At 33.8% G+C, this 19,784-nt stretch overlaps 1 protein-coding gene and 1 long non-coding RNA gene across 2 annotated transcripts; one reads left to right on the forward strand and one right to left on the reverse strand.

Annotated features, from left to right (window-relative positions):
• Nucleotides 1–2,767: 2,767 nt before the first annotated feature.
• Nucleotides 2,768–3,766, forward strand: LOC146935912 (G2/mitotic-specific cyclin S13-7-like). Its single transcript, XM_085749118.1, has one exon. The coding sequence runs from the start codon at nucleotides 2,768–2,770 to the stop codon at nucleotides 3,677–3,679; it is 912 nt and encodes a 303-aa protein (XP_085605244.1). The 3' UTR covers nucleotides 3,680–3,766.
• Nucleotides 3,767–9,471: 5,705 nt separating this feature from the next.
• LOC146935913 (uncharacterized) lies at nucleotides 9,472–10,936 on the reverse strand. Its single transcript, XR_015030396.1, has 2 exons — nucleotides 10,592–10,936; nucleotides 9,472–9,631 (listed from the first exon to the last, which is right to left on the reverse strand). It is a non-coding gene; the product is annotated as an uncharacterized LOC146935913 (long non-coding RNA).
• Nucleotides 10,937–19,784: the final 8,848 nt, after the last annotated feature.

Raw genomic sequence — 19,784 nt, forward strand, 5'->3', positions numbered from 1 at the left:
GCTGTAAAGGAAAGAGACGTTGTGCCAGCTATGAAGGCCAACTTGTGAGTCTCTCATCCTATAAATAAGAGCCTCGAAGCTCATTTGTAACCACCATGTTTTGAAGCAATATAAGTTATATCGTTTGATATGAGCTTGCCTCTTAGTTTTAAGAACTAGTGGTCCTATAGTGGTAAAACACTATAGTTGAGAATTCTTGAGGTAATACTCTGGAGGAATTCGCCCTGAGTTGGGATAAACTCAATACAAGCAGAAAAAACTGCTGAAGATCAGATTGCTGAAGCAAAACAACCCATATTTCTGAAGAAAAATCAGGTATGAATTTATCAAAATTATTATAAAATATGTCTGAAGTTTCATATTTTGAAGGAACATCTAGTTATCATGCTGATAGCATAATAGATAATAAAATTGAAGAAGCAGATTTGTCTTTAACTGCTGAAGAAAATTTTAAAAGAAAGTTTAGTAAACTTAAGGAATTTCTGTCAAGAAAAAATATTCTAAAATTCGGAATAATGGTAGGAGAGGAAGCAATTCCAATTGAAACAACTAATGGAAAAATAGTTATATCAACTATAGATAAACAACAAATCGATAAAAGACTTGGAAAATTTTCTGAAAACGAGAGAAAAAAGATTGGTTATATTCATATATCAACCATTCAAATTCTAATCAAAAGTACCTTCATGAAAGGTATTGATTCACCTCTAGAAATAGCTCTAGAAGATTCTAGAATTAGAAATAAAAAACAAGCAGTAATTGCAAAAGGAAATTGTAATCTAAAATATGGAAAGATAAAATTTGATATAAATTTACAGATGGGATTATCCCTAAAAGATATAGATTTGAATAAATCTATAGTTTTTCATTATAAGCTAAAAGACTCAACATTTATGAAAGAAGGTAATCATCCTTTTACAATTTACTACAGAATTAATTATGCTTTGAGTAATTCACATCATAGCATAGAATTCATAGGAAAAGAAACAATTCATATTGATGAATTATTTACACCATTAATCACTTTGGAAACACCAATATTTAAAGATATCACGAGAAATAGTTTTTCTCTGATAAAAGCAGAAAAGAATATGTTTGAAGAAACAGAAAAACCGTTGTTTAGAAGCCAAAGTCTTCGAATAACACCACCGAACAAAGATCAAAAAGATTTTAGCAAATCATTAAGTTCTCAAACCATATTTGAAGATGATACTTCATCCTCATTCGAACCACCTAGAAAGGATTTCGAAATAAGCAGAGAAAAAGAGCTTAAGGATCTGCATGATTCTATAAAAACTCTATCGATACAGGTTAATAAGATTAATCAAAGACTATAAAAAGTCAAAATGCCTGGTCTAACTCTTAAATCAGAATTAATACTTTTTAAAACTAGGTTACAACATCTAGTAAGTGATATAGAATGGTATTATGATCTAATATCATACAAACAAATAATATATAAAGCTCAAACTTTAATGAGATCTCATATAGATTTAATTGAAGATCTGGTAGAAGAAATGCAAGAAAATCTCACAGAGATTCAAATGAAAAGAGCAAAAATTCTTTTAGAACCTTTTTGGGGCTTAGAAGGAATTGAATACCTTATAAACGAGGCTCGAGAAAAAGATAAAGCTCGAGAAAATTCCGCTAGTAATTCTGCTGAAAATCTATAATGCCTGGATTAAATCTAAAAACAGAGTTACAACTCTATAAGCAAAGACTAGAAGAAATAATTTCTGAAATAAATTATCAAAATACAAGAATTATATTAAAACAAATTCTTTTTGCTTCACAAGATTTAATAATCTACCATGTAGGTTATATTTCTAATTTATTAGAAGAAATAGAAGATTCAAATACTCTTACAAGTATTCAGCAAGAAAAAGCAAAAAGACTTTTAGAACCCTTTCAAGGTTTAGAAAAAATCGAAAAAATGTTAAAACAAATAAAAACTGATCAAATGCTAGAACAAGAAAACCTCCGCTGGAGAATCAACAATTAAGATATGCCTGGACTAGATCTTATAACAGAATTAAGACTCTTCAAGAAAAGGCTAGAAGACATAGTCTTTGAAATAGAATTATATTATGAAAGAATTGTTTTTAAACAAACTCTTTACAATTCTAGAGAATTTGTTATATATCATATAGAATATATTGAAGATCTATTAAGAGATACAGAAGATTTAGAAAATCTTACTCAGATACAAAAACAAAGAGCTAAAACACTCTTAAAACCTTTTCAAGGATTAACTAAAATCGAACAAATGTTAAATGAAGTTCGAAAAAATTCCGCTGAAAACCCCACTCCAAACCTGGTATCAGAGCCGGAAACACAATCCTAAGGGATAAACATGAAAATAAAAATAAAAAAGAAATTAAAAAATATTTTTTATATAAAACAAAAGCTTTTTAAAATCGTTTTTCCGAATAACCGATTTAAAAAGACATCCACGTGGCACTCTCCTATTAAGCCACATAAGCGACTTTTCCAGAAAAGTCATAAAAACAACTGCACCATAGCAGTCCCCTTTTTCGGAATATTTAGTTGAGAGTTTAATGCCACCGTATATGTGTTCAATCATTCTCTTTGAGGAAGGTTCCTAAAATACCACAACCAAGTACCAACGGTAAAAAAAAAAAACCCTAAACTTTATTATAAATACACATGCTTGTTCACCTTTGAACACCAGAAACATCATTCTTATTCTCTCTTTTTCATGTTTCTTCCAGCACTATTATTCTTTCTCTCAATCTCAATAATCAAGATGCTTTGTTTTCGCTCTTATTCCGTAGCTGTTAAAGAATATTGTTACCGTATTCACCACTCTACAAATCACAACCACGATGAAGAAAAACTAAGTTGGAGTGGCTATGAAGATGATTTCTACCAATTCCATCATCTTGAAGAGTGTCAGTTTAACACCATCTCAAAAGGGTGTAAGGTAGATTGTGAAATGAGAAAAAAAGTGGTAGATTTTTTGATTGACACACACTATGGTCTTGAACTTGCACCAGAAACCCTTTATCTATCTGTCAACATTCTTGATCGGTTTCTTTTCAAATCCAATTTTGAAGCAATAACAAAGAAGAAATTTGAATTTCTCGGCCTCGCCTCGTTGCTGTTAGCTTCCAAGTATGAAGAAAGAGGTAAACTTGGTGTTTATGAGTTGGAATACATAACACAATATTCTTGCACTTCAGATGAAATACGTGATATAGAGCATGTTATTCTGCAAAAGCTTGATTGGGTTTTAACAGTTCCAACGCCTTATGTATTTCTTGTCAGAAACATTAAGGCGTGTCTTTTATCCGACGAGGACAAGATCATGGAGAATATGGTTATGTTCTTTTCTGAACTCAGTTTGACGCATTATCCAATTGCATGTGACTATAAACCTTCTATAATTGCTGCTTCTGCTGTGTATTGTGCAAGAATTGTTCTTAAAAGGTACCCGTTTTGGAGCAAGGCTTTGAAGATCTGCACAAGGTACTCAGAGAAGAAGTTAAGGTCTTGTGCTAAGGTTATGATGAAATTGTGCAATGAAACTTGTAGAGATGGAAGCATGGATGTTTTTAGCAAATTTTCAAGTCCAGATTATTTTAAGGTTGCATGTGTTGCTCAACAAGAATTCTCCAACAATCGTTTTAATCCTAGAATTTTATCATTGTTCTTTTAGGCTTATTAAGTGTTTGTAGCATATTTTTGTTACATTTTCACCTTTTAATGTAGAAAGTTCTGTACCAATTTATGGGAATTTGTTGATTCTGTTAGTCCCTGCTCTATTTAGTTCTCTGTTTTAGTTTTAAGGAAAGTTACATATATTTGACAACGTGTATAATCTGGAAAAAGATAATTGAACAGTCGGAAAAAAAATCATTAAAAATCAAAGAAAACTCAGTCACAAATTTGCTAAGTGATTTTTTAAGTGAATCTTTAAAAAGAGGAAATATCGGCACAAGTGAACCAATTGGGAATACATCGTTTTCTCTTACCCATGGACATATACTCAAGAAATAATTAATTAATAGTTCTAGCAGATTGCCTTTTGGTACAAATCCTTTGCAGACATTTAATTAACTTATTCATTGCCTTTTGAGATAATATGTGATTTTCTTGATCTTTTAATCATTAAGTTTTTATTAAATACATTTCTTTTTGGGGAAGTTTTTATTAAATACATATTAATATATTATATATTATGCGTATTTCATCAATATTAAAATTAATTTGTTGTCACGTGAGCATATCTCAGTTGGCAGAGACTATGCACTTGAACCCCGAGACCCCACTTATTCACATTAAAAGACTACTTGACCATATAAAAGATCACCATTTAAATTTTTCCCTCAAAAATAAAAATAAACTATTTAAAAAATAAAACAACTATTTAGCTTAATTTCAGTAACGACTATGAGCAAGATCGCGACATCAGTACATGTGCGGGGATTTCATGCGAGGTTGTGACGGTAAAACACGATCACATTCAGATGGAGAGGGGACGACCAAATTCTAGGAAAGAGGTCAGATGTCGTATTTCACGTGTGCATGCCAGCAGACGTGTGCACGGCAGCCGAGAGCAGACACATATCAATTAACGGTGTGATCATGAAACAAGTGATGTTGTCTTTCTATTTCACAAACATTCTAGCAAATTTACAGTATATTGAATTAAGAAAGAGCTTAGAGGTATGTGAAATTCTGGTGGATGTTTTTGTGTTGAGAAGAAGAAATGTTAAAGTTTAGGTGTTTGGTTTTGCATGTTTGGGTAAGGTACTGGATGTTATGAAATTAAATAAAGCATTGAACAATGTTTTCTTTTGAGAGTTTCGGATGTTTGCCACAGTGGCTCATTTTGATAGGAAGGGTGGTTTTGAGAATGGAGGAAGGGCTAGGAAGGAGGAGGGTGTAACACCCCGGATTTTGATCCAAGACATTACGCCTAACTCATTTTCATTTTCGAAAAACACTGCTATTATTTTTTTTCAATCAATAATAAATTCTTAACAAAATCTATACAAAATTCTTAACTTGATTTAATTAAAATTCTTAAACTAATATCCTTCAAAATTACTTTTAAAATTACAATTCAATCGAAAACCCAATTTCGCCCCCTACGCACTTCAAGCAAAACACCAAATCATACACCATTCATTCTTTGATACCTAAAATGTTAGTGTAAGGGGTCAATTTCCTTATCCAAATTGGTTCATACTCAAAGCACAAGAAACAATGTCATAAAATAGATAATATCAAAACTTCTCGATCAAAAAGAAATAAGAAAAATACATCTAAGTCATATGCTTTAAGGTAAAGTTCACACCAATTTCCTTTGCATTATAATAGTTTAATCAATTATCAACACAGAAATGTATAACTGACCCAATGCAATGCAATTATGTGTAAAATGTATGCTCTTAAATACTACATGATCTGGATATATCAGCCTGCCACTAAGGCACCACAGAATATAATTATAACACGCCACTAAGGCATCACACATATGCATATGCCATGCATGATAATGAAAATGAAGACTAAATCCCGCCACTTAGGCACCACAAAGAAATATGATATTAACCCGCCACTAAGGCAATTACAGTCAAATATTATTAATGCATCGTCAAGCACACAAACCAAAAGTCAATCATTTCACAACTAAGGTTTTCATCTTTCTCTTTTCTTTAATTCATCTAAAAATGTAACATTTCTTTTCCAACATTACAAAAACATACAGAGCATAATGATAATATAAAATATGTCAATTCACATCACATTATCATACACAACTTTAATATAAAACATAATTAAGAATAATCACTCATAATTAAATCAGTTAAAATCTGGTCCATGATAATGATGATTGCCTTTCACAAAAAGTATGCTGCAATGTAATTTGAATGGCGTTCCTCTTTAGAATGAACCATGTTTTCTGAGTATTTAGAATAAATAGTATAAAGCATGAGATATAAAATACAAGTGTGTGATATTAAAGAACTTACTTACCTGGTCAATGGGTGATCACGTTGATATGGGGGAGATGGTGATCCTTTAGTTCAGTGTTATGGTGATCCTTTAAGTGCGTGTTCTTTCTAACTTTAGTTCAGTTCAGTGTGTGTTCATTTTCAGTGCGTCATTATGGATCATAGTTGGATGAGAGCTAATCGATTAAGTGATGAGTTTGATAATGGAGTGATAGAATTTCTACAGTTTGCTGAACAAAATCTTCCAAACAATGTGTTTCTACAAATTTGATTAAACATACCCTTATTAATATTAATTACTTATATTAACCTACACAACTAAACATATCCTTACTAATATTAGTTACTTATATTAACCTACACATTGTAGGTATTCAATGATCCAACGACATTAACCGAAGAGGATTTATATGATTTGCGAAACCAATGGGCAACTTGTTTTCTTGACTTGTATAAACCTTAGGATTTACATGGTATGTTTCAAAGCCAATCTCAGAATTTAACATTTGTAGAGAGGGTAGAATTTTGAACGGACTTGTAGATGTCTTAATGCGTGGTGGTTTTGGTGTGTGAAGTGCGTTTCTGCAGTTGAGATAACTTTTTCAATTGATTTTGTTTTTTGCAGCTGAAAATTGATTATGATGTGGCTGAGATGAGATATTGCCGGTGCTTATGACTGAGATGAGATGAGATGCTTTTTGCAGCTGAAGCTTATATTTACAATGATGATTCTGCTGTGGATTTTTTTTTGTTTGAAATTTCTGCCCAAAGATGTTTTATTGGAATATTCCTAGCTATATTGTACTCATATGCCTCTTTTATATATATTTGAATATTGACGTGGAAAGATTGATTATGTAAGTTCCAATTAGATAATATAACTTCTTTTTTGGCATTAAAATTATCCATAATTTGTTTTCATTTTATTAATATGAAAGAAAAGAGCAGGTGTCAAGCTTATTTGATAAGCCATTTAAAAAAAAATATTAACACAAAAAAAAATTATTATACTAAAGTGGTTTTGAAAACTGATGTGAAATATACATATTTAACTTCAGTGTCTATCGTATAAATGTGAAAACTCTATTGTTAAATTTTAAAGTACGTCTTTTACAACAGTGGAAGAGGAGCTGATGTAGAAAATCAATATTTCACATCAGTCGAAACCTGATGTGAAAGGATGTGGACTTACCACATTATGTCACCTTACATCGGTTGGCAACAGATGTGAAAAAAATACTTTCCCACTGATGTGAAAAATCATTTCTGCAGTAGTATTAATATACTTATACTACATAAAATCACATATACTACATAAAATATAAAATCATTTCTGCAGTAGTATTAATACACTTATACTACACACCCCCTCACGCTCAGGATTAGACATCTGAAGCGTGAACATAAATGACGGGTGGCCAGATAACGGAAACCTAACAACAGGTGGCCCATAATCGTGAAGAGGCTCTCATACCATCTTAGAAATCGTGGTTGGACTCTTAAGAGCTCTTAGAAATCGTGGTTGGACCTAACATAACCCCACAAAACCGGCTTGTGAGGTGAGAATTGCCCCACTTATAAACAAATTGTCAGGCCAACTCCTAACCGATGTGGGACTTTTAACACACCACCTCACGCTCAAGATTACACATCTGAAGTGTGAACATAAATGATGGGTGGCCCGACAACGGAAACCTGATAACAGGTGGCCCAAAGAATCGTGAAGAGGCTTTGATACCATATTAGAAATCGTGGTTGGGCCCTAACACAATCGTGGTTGGACTCTTATCCGTTGGGTGTTATCGGGCCACCCGCCAATTTGTTTATAAGTGGGGGCAATCCTCACCTCACAAGCCGGTTTTGTGGGGTTGTGTTAGGCCCAACCATGATTTCTAAGATGGTATCAAAGCCTCTCCAAGATCCATTGGGCCACCTGCTATCAGGTTTCCGCTATCGGGCCACCCACCATTTATGTCTACGAACCAAGCCCAATAGTGCTGGTCGTGAGGGGTGTGTTAAGAGTCCCACATCGGGTAGGTGATGGCCTGACAATGTGTTTATAAGTGGGGGCAATCCTCACCTCATAAGCCAGTTTTGTTAGGATGAGTTAGGCCCCAAATTTCTAACATGGTATCAGAGCTTGTCGAATTCAAGGGCCACCTACCGATTCACGCACCAAGCCCAAAGAGTGCTGGACGTGAGGGGGGTGTATTGGGAAAAACTCAAGTCCCACATCGGATAGATAAGACTCTTGATAAGAGTTTATATAGAGGAGGCAATCCTCACCTTACAAGCCAGTTTTGTAAGGATGAGTTAGGCCCCAAATTTCAACACAAAGGTTATAAATTCTAGAAATATAATATAAATAAAAATGAACATTTTTTTTAACAAGGTGGAATAGTGTTAAAAGAAAAGCCAATTACAAGATTAAACATTTTTTTTAACAAGGTGGAATAGTGTTAAAAGAAAAGCCAATTACAAGATATGATTAGATTGCAAAATATCACTACAACTCTATGCATATAGTAGATTAGTCAAAGCAATTCCAACATCCCTAATCTCAGTCTTGCTAACAAACATCAAAAACAGCGAATCTAGCAATCAAAGACCAAAGATTTGGATAATAGTGTTCTCTTAAGCAAATTGAACATCTTAATCAATAATAACAATCATAATAAAAAATGTTATGTCAAAAAGAATTGCAGATTTAGCACATGCTAGAAAATAATGAGAGCTTTACACAACAAGTACAAAATGAAGCAATGTAGGTGAACCTTTGAATATATTACTTGCTTTATATTTTTCATAATATACGGTACAGTTGATAATTTTATTCTAAATGTAATTGTTTCTCTTTACATAGCACAAAAACCATTATTTCATAAAATTCATTTTTTTTATAATAAAAACTAGGTTTATTATAAATCATTTGTTTATTTACTAAAGCCAAGAAAAGTATCAAACCAAAAGGAAAAGCAAACAAAAAAAAAAAGGGGACTAAGATCAAAAACCATCATACAAGCAAAACTAGAAAAAAAAAAAATTGGCCTAATAGTCTCTAGAAAAAGCAGCAAACAAAGATGTTGCATGGCTAATCTATAATAAAACAAGCCTATACCTCTACTACACGAAAACATAACCATCAAAATAGAGAATAATCCAACATGCACCAAACCACCTCAAAAGAACATCATCTCAAGAGTCAAGAGTAACCATGGTTCACAAAAACGTAGAATCAATGCAACTTTAATATATGAATACAAGTAACGTTATAGCAGCAATTTAATAAGAAAAAAAAAAGATATCAAGCCAAACACACATGGATCAAAATATTCGCACACATCAATCAAAACATACGTCATACAAGATTGTTCCATCTTAAAAATATTTGTCCGATGATTATTGCTCTGATACCATAATGTAAAACCCCAAATTTTGATCCAAGATATTATGCCTAACTAATTTTCATTTTCGAAAAACACTGCTATTATTTTTTTTTCCAATCAATAATAAATTCTTAACATAATTTAATTAAAATTCTTAAACTAAATATCCTTCAAAATTACTTTTAAAATTACAATTCAATCGAAAACCCAATTTCGTCCCCAAGCAAAACACCAAATCATACACCATGCCTTCTTTGATACCTAAAATGTTAGTGTAAGGGGTCAATTTCCAAATTGGTTCATACTCAAAACACAAGAAACAGTGTCATAACATAGATAATATTAAAACTTCTCGATCAAAAAGAAATAAGAAAAATACATGTAAGTCATATGCTTTTAGGTAAAGTTCACACACGTTTCCTTTGCATTATAATAGTTTAATCAATTATCAACACACAAATGTATAACGAACCCAACGCAATGCAATTATGTGTAAAATGCATGCTCTGAAATACTACATGATCCATGATCCGGATATATATCAGCCCGCCACTAAGGCACCACAGAATATAATTATAACCCGCCACTAAGGCACCACACATGCATATGCCATGCATGATCATGAAAATGAAGACTAAATCCCGCCACTTAGGCACAACAAAGAAATATGATATTAACCCACCACTAAGACAAATACAGTCAAATATTAACGCATCATCAAGCACACAAACCAAAAGTCAATCATTTCACAATTCAGGCTTTCATCTTTCTCTTTTCTTTAATTCATCAAAAAATGTAACATTTCTTTCCCAACATCACAAAAACATATAAAGCATAATAATATAAAATATATCAATTCACATTACATTATCATACACAACTTTAATATAAAACATAATTAAGAATAATCACTTTTAGAAAGGATTAAATTTTACCATGAAAATACATTTTAATTATTTTTCTTTTTAAAAGACAAGAATTGCTACCACTATTTAATAACACATCCCTAGCACTTAGTATGGACGTATGGGGAAAAAGCCCTTCCCTTGTATGCTTTATTCCTAAATGAGGCTTTTAGTTGCACACATCCTAACTAGGCTTCTAGCTCCACAAAAGAGCTTGCAAGAGAGAAACGACTTAAAACTTCAAAAAGGAAACCCTAGTATTAGAGATAAAGTGGTGACAAGAGGAACAAGTGACAAATGATGGGGAAAATTTTACCTCAAGAACTTTTCTTCCTAGCCAAGCTCTAAGCCACGTAGCGGTTCTCACCGAAACAACAAACGATCTTAAGATTTCACACATAAGTAGCGTGAACGTAGCCTTAGGAAGGTCACTTGATGAGTAGGAAATTAAGGTAAGACATGTAATAGTGTTGGCTATGGGTTCTTTCTGATGTTTCTCTGTTTGCAAAAGTATGAAAATTAGAGTTCTCTTTACTCTCTTTCACGTGGATGAACATTTAGGGAGTTTAAGAGTAAATCGTTTAACTGTATGATGAGAGAACTCAAATGAGTTTGTTCCATTTCTTTAGAATGCAGTAGGCTGAATTGTCTTAGAAAAGAGAGTTCAAGATGTGCACCGAATTTTGGTTTGGGATGGACACAACATGGATGTATATATAATAGTTAATAGAAATTAAGGAGAGGTTGGGTATGGAGTGGGTTACTTGGCTGGCATACCTCATGATCTTATCCCAATGTTCCATTTCTTTAGGAGGGAGTTTGCTGGGTTTACGTAGAAGGTGGGAGGAGAATGGTTGATTTAGTCCTTGAGACTAAGTCATATAACACATGGCACTACCCCCTTTTTTTTTCCTTTCTCGTTTTGTTATCGAAATACTAATCCAAGCACACTCACACCTACTTTCTTCTCTTCTCTTTATTTTATTCAATTATAAATAAAATATTATTCTCCAAAATAATCACATGAAAATATTATTAATTTTAAAGGATAGATAAAATAGCACAAAAATAATAATGATATCAATAGTTAATGTAATCACTAAATCAAATAAATGTGTATACAATCATAACTTCATAGCATATAAGGAAAATTCATCACTTACAGATGCATCAATACATTTATTTATAAAATAAATAATGAGAGTGAAACAATGGCTAGAAGTAATTAAAATATAAATATACACATTTATCATTACTACAAGGTTCTTAAAATTAGAACGATAAAAATTCAATTATTGGATGCCAGCAAAATAAATAAATGATAGATTATGTAATATTCTAAAGACTTGTGTACTCTCTTGGTTCTTTCACTAAATACAAAATCACTTGGGATTAAGTTGTACTTGCAACTCCGGTCTACGACACTTGCAGATACGATTGATACACTTCACAGCCTTATTAGATGGGCACATAAGTTTTGGACAATCAGAATCTCTAAAGCATTTATCTTTACCACCCACTTCAATGAAAAAAGAGAATAAAATAATGTAGCTAAATTGAGATGAAATTACTTTGTTAGAAATAAAGAAGGAAATTTAAAAAGATAAAAGAAAAAAAAGAAGGCGTGCTGTTACCATTAAAACTTTTTGAAACAATAAATGAGGAGAGAAATATAATCAGAACACAAACAAACTTGAGAATTGCAGCCATATTTTCCCACTTATGCAATGTCTTTACTGTAACACCCATACTAGACGTATCTAGAAAGTCTAGCATGTGCGTAGTTTAGTACTAGATACATTAAACAATTACAATATTACAACTTCGAATGAAAGTCTTATACAACAAATGCGTTCGTACAATAAGATTACAACTCAACTTTTCTAAAATATGATAAATGTATCCTTGAACATCTATATCATGCTGCAGCTGGTTCGAACGAACACTTGTCGAAACATCCAACCGGCTACTAGTTGCTAATCCATCCTGATATCTGAAACAAATAAGGATTGGGATGAGACATAATGTCTCAGTGAGTTCCACCTAATCCTAGGCTATAGGCAACCACGGGGGAAACCTACGGTCACCACGTGTCTACAATACAACCTGTCGATTGATTATACGTGTGTGAGGTCTTGCTTACTTGGACGGTCGTGCATACTAGGGCCGTCTTAGTCTCATCTTAACTTGTTATAGGTTTCTCTTCTTATACGTGTCATGGAGGTTAAGGGGAATCTAAAACCGCAATGCCAAGAAACACTCTATGTATCGAGGCCTAAACCTAACATAATCATGGCACACTTCTAAACCAGATGATTAGGGGAAACCTAAGATCGTCTTCGGCATATCTTTCTTTACTTGCTTCTACGTACTTAATTATGTTGCATCTAACAACATATCTTATCTTATCACAAAAGGTGATTCTTGCTATCTTACTATTCTTGACGACCTACATCAAGGCTCTATGGCATAACATAAACTTGTCTAATAATTATGCATAGTCAAATTCATTCATGCATTATGTTAGCGTCGAACAAGCAATGATTATCTGATTTCATTTTACGGATTAGTCCCGGGTGGAGTAACCCCGGAAGTTAATCCTTTACTCCCGGTAAAATGCCTTGCAAGGGCGTACCGGACTCCCTTAGTGACGTGCGGGTCCCTTACGGCTCACCCCGTTCCCCTTTGAGAACCTTTTATATCCAACCTTGGAAGGAATACAAAAGACACGACACCTTTACTTTCTTAATGGTCTTGATCATTTAATTCTTAGTCTTATGCATGTATGAAGGTTAAACCTATTCATGCTATCTCTTTTACCTCGGATCTTTAAACGATCCCACTAGAGGTAACTTAATGCTTGCTTATTTTCTTCGTGTATATATTATTTAATCATCCACATATTAGCTTAAAATAAATCTATGCTTAACTATCTAGTTCTTGATAACTATACTGAGGCTCTAGTTTCTTCCCTTTCCTTAAAAGATTGACTTGCTACCCGATTCTTATGGTACTATTCTCTCATTTTCCATGCTTTGATATCTATGCTATGTACTTGCCACTTTCTCAAGAAAACTTTGCTAAAGATTATCAAAATAGGACCTTGGTTTGAGGGGTTTACTTTCATAAAAGAATACTCGAAGAAAACTGAACCAGAGCGTGCCAACCCCGCCTGAATCGAGCAAACAGTGTGCTGTCACACTGTCTACTCGCAAGGCCAGTGATCCTGCTCGCCATGGTGAGTTGCTATTCGCTGTGGCGAGTTGGAGGCGAGCAGCACCCCCAGTTCTGACTTCTAGCTCGCCTAGCGAGCTACCTGCTAGCTGTGGCGAGTTATGACAGTCCAGCACTTGTAAGAATGGTGTTTTTGACCCAAAAGCCTCAAAACCAAGTGTCTCTATGCACAATATGACTCTAGTGGTCATAGGAAACCTGTAAAACATGTTTATGGCAAGTATTTGCAAGTATTGGAAGCATGGCAAGAAAAGGGGTAACTAAACTAATACTTAAAACCCTAAAGTTAACATAATTATCTTACAAGAGAGAAACACATAAACCAAGGGTGGTAAACTATCTAAGGAACTCACCTAAACAATATTCTTGTGACATCTCCAAGTTCCAAGCTCAAACAAGCCCAAACCCTAGCTCTTGATCACTTGCTTCTTTGACTTAAACCATTCCATCTTGTTGCTCTCTCTTGCAATCTGAGCACCATGATTCTTGACCATGAAGAAAACCTAGCTTGAATTATCTTCCATCTTACCATGAACTAAACCCTAACTCTTGACTTCAAGATGAACTCAACTCAAGTTGTTTCTTGCTTAACCCTCCAATTCCATGTAGTAAGATCAACAAGAGTTCCAAAACAACAAACATAAACCCTAGCTTCTTGTTCCAATCCAAACCCTAGACTTTTGGATCTTTTCTTGAGAGGAGAAAAGAGAAATCAAACCAAATACAAGCTTCCACATGCTTTAAAGATCAAGAGGAAACATAATCTCAAGGCTTGCCATGGAAGAAAGAAGTTTTGGAAAGGTTTGGTGGAGAGAAGTGAGGGAGAGGGCGTGGAGAAGAAGAAAGAAGGAAGAGAGAATTGCTTTCCCAACTTAGAGAGAGAAAAGGATAGGAATAATGAAAATATCTTGACAAAAAACATATAAATATCCTTTTTCCGTGAGATTACCATTATGCCCTTGCCTTAAACGTGTTAAATACGACACTGATACTTTATCCGTATTAAGCTGACATCTCATGATAATTACTTCCGCCAAATTTTCTTTCCATAACATAATCCTCTGACACGGTCGACTGGTAATATTCTGATACTGTCAGGCGAGATATTACACTTACCAACTGAGCTAAGCTCACGGGGACATATTTTCCCACTTTATATTTAACAAATGGTTTAATCACTTTATATTTTCCCCCAAAGCTCGACGTCTACTTACATAATTTATATATTTTTAAATAGCCCTTGTTAAGTTGTAAAAAACCCTTTTAAAAGATTAGAATCTAAATGTATATCAATGTGTCGTGGTTGTCCCTTCAACATACTTAGTAAAAAGAAAGATTAAAAAATTTACTGATCATAAGATTTCATTATATTTTTAATGAATTTAAAAAATTGTATATCCTTTGATGGCTGAAAGAGGGAAAATCACAAAAGATAAATGATAACCACAAAAATGTTGTTTATTATTGATAGACTTTTAGCAAGTGTACTAAAAATATATCGAAGTAATAAAATTTATAAGTTCGTATTCACAAGGACTGTTTCAATTTCTACTCAGCAAAAGCGTTAAATTAAATGATTTAACAAATAGCGGGTATGTAGAACATATATTTGATTGTGTTCAATAGTAAATAAAAATAAAAATAAATGTTTTGGAAAATATAGAGATAAAAAGTGATCAGGTCTTTCGAATCAATTAATTATCGCTGTTTGGTAAATTGCACCTAGTCTCTACAATTATTCTCCTAGACTCACGACAAATTAAGAAAATAGTTTTGATCAATCACTTGACTCAGAACACACTTCTAAAGCTACAACACCCTAATCCCTTAGGTGAGTTCGTAACCGTTGAAGGCTTTATGAACGTTAATTTTTATGTCATAACCTGACAATCATCTATCCCTAGACTGACCCGTTAGATTAACCAGAATTATTAGATCCAATTCAATAGCTAGGGTCAGTAGTCAATTGATATTTGAATTCAGTTTATATGTGATCAGTACACAAAAAGCATTAAGAGCAAACAATTCTGAATAAAACTAGGATTATAATTGTATTGAAAAGAGTTTATACAATCATATGGTTCAAACAACTCAAATTAAAATATCTCAAACCTAATCAAAGGAAATTAGGTAAATATGATTAAAGGAATAAACAACATAGTAAAGAAGATAAACCGATAAAGTTCCGTTGTTGTCGGCTCTCGATCGCTACTGTTGATGTTCTTTTTCCATGTGCCTTTTCCCAGCCGTTTCGTGATGCGTGGCTAATTCCTTCTTTCTCCAAAAACGTGAATACCTTGGCTGCAATTCTTTTTCCCAATAAAACGTGAATGCTGGTTCCCTTTTTATCTTGTTCTCTGCCGTTTTTTTTCCTAATCCAAGTGACCTAAGTGTAACACAAGTTTTTCATTCTTGGTCAACACTAAACAAATTTGGTCAAAAGCCCAATTGCTTATTAATTCCTGCGCCCTCCACTTGTTGTCTCTATTTCTTTTGTTTCAACTTCTTTGGCCAATCACATTTACTCATAATTCCATGTTTTTGTGTTATTCACTTTCCTGGCCATGCTAATTAACCAATAATAACAATAACAATCAATTTGACTCAACAAATAAAAATGATAATAATTTATTCAATACGACTCTATATTAAATACTAAGCTAATAAAAATAGACTAAAAACTTAACTAAAAAGACTCTAAAAATAGTGAATGACTGATTGTCATCAATTATCTTTGAATTATCCCCTTAGTATAATGACGTATTCGGAAATTGCATGAGCTAAATCATCTAATATGTGTCTATTTATGATTTTAGAAACTAATTTATTTTTAATTGTTATTTAATCATTTTGAACTATTGATGCGTGTTATGGTTGTTTTGTTAGACCAAAATTTGTTTAAGAACAAAGCACTTACATTTTGATGATAAAAAAATAAAAAATGTATGAGAACACTTAGGAAAATGTGTTTAAGTGTGCAGGAAATTCTAAGTATAAGAGAAGTTTTGCTTATGGACTAAGCCAAAGCTATGGACTCCAGTCAACGCTCTTTACTACTTGTTAACACTTTGGAACTTGCTGAAGCTTATGTTATAGATAAAGACAATCCCTTGTATTAAGATGAAGGTAAAGTACGTGGAAGTCAACATTGTGGTTTGAGCCTTTGGACTGAGATCCTCTGTACCATCATTGACTTGAGGTTGTATGAATGATGCATGAAATTACTCTTTGCTAAGAAAGGAAACATTGTTCTGACTTATGCTAAGGTGTAAAATTCATTAAGAGGCTCAAGGTATCCAAAATTAAAGCATAACACACATGGTCTCCATAGCCGTGTCACTTTTTTTGTAACATTATCCCCGGCTTCCCTATCTTTTACCAAATAGCTTGAAGTTACTATTGTTTATCTTATTCTAGTCCCACTAGTTGAAGACTCCACATCAAACTGAGTATTATCCACAGCAACTTCAAAATGTGTACATCCACTATGTCGTTTACCTTATAAATTGTACAACTCAAAAAACTTCTATCTCCAAGAGCTAACTGAATATTTTTACCATTGTTTTTTATAGTGATTGTAACGCACATACTAAACGTATCTAGAAAGTTTAGCATGCGCATTTATTTGATACCGGATACATTAAAAATTTACAACTTAAATGCAATTGAATGAATATCTTATACAATCATAAGTGTTCGTACAACAAGAATATAACATAACTTGTCCAAAACATAGTAAATGCATCCTTGAAATCCATGTCATCTTGCTGCGGGTACGAACGAACACTTGCTGAAATATCCATTCGGCTACTAGTTTGCCATATCAACCTGTTTATCTGAAACAAATAAGGATTGGGATGAGACATAATGTCTTAGTGAGTTCTACCTAACCCTAGGCTATAGGTAACCTCGGGGGAAACCTATGGTCACCACGTGTCTACAATACAACCTGACGGTTGATTATACGTGTGTGGTCATACTTGCCTAGACGGTCGTGCATACTAGATCCGTCGTAGGTTCATCTTAACTTGTCATAGGTCTTTACTTACATCATACGTGTCATGGCGGTTAAAGGGAACCTAAGACCGCTAACTCAAGATACGCTATACGCATCGAGACTATACATGCTTATTTATGACACGGTTCCTATACATATCTAACGTCATATCATAATCATACATAATCATAATCATTCATGCATAAATGTTAGCGTTGAACAAACATTATTATCTTGATTCGTTTGACGGAGAGCCCCGGGTGGAGTAACCCTGAGAACAATCCCATACATAACCGATGAATACCTAGCTAAGGCACCTCGGACTCCCTCAGTGACGTGCTGGCCTCCCTTGCGGAGATTATGAAGGTGAGAAAAACACAAGAAGGGGGGTTGAATTATGTTTTGAAAAATTCTTCGTTTCTCCTAAAAACTGAACACACTGATCAGAAGCTAGGTGAGACAGCTTCTGAAGTGATAATCAGAATCGAAATGCAGCGGAATAAAACAGAGAGAGAGAAGAAGAACGACACAAAGCAATTATACTGGTTCCTTCCACAATCCGGAAGTAGTCCAGTCCCCCTTGCACTTCCAAGGAGATTTCACTATGAGTAATATCTGATTACAAATGCTCAAGCACACAAGCAAGAGACTTCCAATGCTCAAGCACACAAGCAAGAGACTTCCTTTGCTCAAGAACACAATCAAGAGACTTCCTGCTCAAGCACAACTGCAAGAGACTTCCTAACTAAACAAAATTACACAGAAAATTGTTTAAGGTTGAACACTTGATATACAATCAGAGGTGCTCACAATACAAATCAGATACAGACTCAATGGACTTAAGAATTTCTAAGATATGACTTTGAGACACAGAAATTCTAAGTGAATGCAGAACAATTTCAGCAGAGGTTTGGTACTTGTGAAAATCTTGTGAGTCTTTCGTTCAGCGTTCTTGCATTACCAAAACTCTAGGTCTTCACTCCTTTATATAGAGGTGTGAAAGAGACGTTGTGAAATTGCCAGCACACCAAAGAGTCGTTATTGAAGCTTGATCTTTCACCAATGATCTTTTGCCTGATTTGGTTGTTGTCCTATGAAGAACCAATTTGAAATCCATTCCTTATCCAAAGGAACATATATACAGGCGAGACCGTATTCTGGAGCTGTTTTCTTGTCTTGTATCGTGGACACAAAACAGAGTAGTGGAGAACGTGGTTGTACAATTCGTACAAAGTACAATGTCAACGCTTTCGTCCAAATTGCAAGCACACGCCTTCAAACACCTTTGAAATGACCGTTGCAAAATTCCACTAATCCTTTGTTTGTGTTTTCGAATCCAATAGACAGCTTTTGCATTAATAATTCTTCAATTCTTGAATCTTTTGCAAATCCAGTTGAGATTCAGCTTTTGGTGAAATAGCTTCTGATGAGGCAGCTTCTGATGATGCAGCTTCTGATGATATGACTTCTGCAGCTTCTGATGACGCAGCTTCTGATGATGTGGCTTCTGGACCTCTTGTCTTCAGAAGCACTATTCTTCAGGAGCAGCTTACTTCAGGAGCGCTATTTCTTCAGGAGCAGCTTGACTTCAGGAGCGCTTTGCCTTCAGAATCATCTAAGCTTCATTTTCTTTTGCTCTTTATTTGCTCATTCAGAACCAATGATGATGTAACTTTATAATTATGGTCCTGTACACTTGAACAAATATTAGCTAGTCCAATTTACAATTTTTAATACCTTGTTATCATCAAAACTCTTTAAGGTTCATTGTTAAACACATTTTGTTCCAACAATCTCCCCCTTTTTGATGATGACAAACAATAGTATTTAAAAATTGATCAATTGTTGTTAATCTAATTAACAAGTTGACCTTGGGGTTCTGAGGTTTGTAAGCTCAGAGTCTGAGGTTTGTAAGCTCTAACTCCCCCTGAGTCTGATAGTATTTAAGGTGAGGTTTGTAAGCTCCCCCTAAGTTCTATCCAGGTTAATTAAATTCATTTTTCGCACAATAAAAAATATCAGAGCTTAAAAACAAAATTGAATCATTGAAAGAATTAACTTATAGATAGGAAGAATGGTTCAATTAATTTTACTTGAATTTTGATACTCCTTCGTTCGTTCATTGCTTATACCAATAAGGTAAAGTTGATAGAAGTTTTTCAAAAAATTTCAAATGCCATTAATGGGGCTCAGAGCCTTTAAATACTTGTCACATATACTCCCCCTTTTGTCCTTATCAAAAAAGATAAAAAATAAGCATAAAAGACAAAAAGATTTG

Source organism: Medicago sativa, chromosome 3, assembly GCF_051527215.1.
Source record: "Medicago sativa cultivar Bolivia chromosome 3, Bolivia_mono, whole genome shotgun sequence".
In the NCBI taxonomy this organism is placed as follows: domain Eukaryota; kingdom Viridiplantae; phylum Streptophyta; class Magnoliopsida; order Fabales; family Fabaceae; genus Medicago; species Medicago sativa.

Excerpts from the sequence above, each read along its gene's own strand:
- LOC146935912 (XM_085749118.1), top strand. The coding sequence starts at position 2,768 with ATGCTTTGTTTTCGCTCTTATTCCGTAGCTGTTAAAGAATATTGTTAC.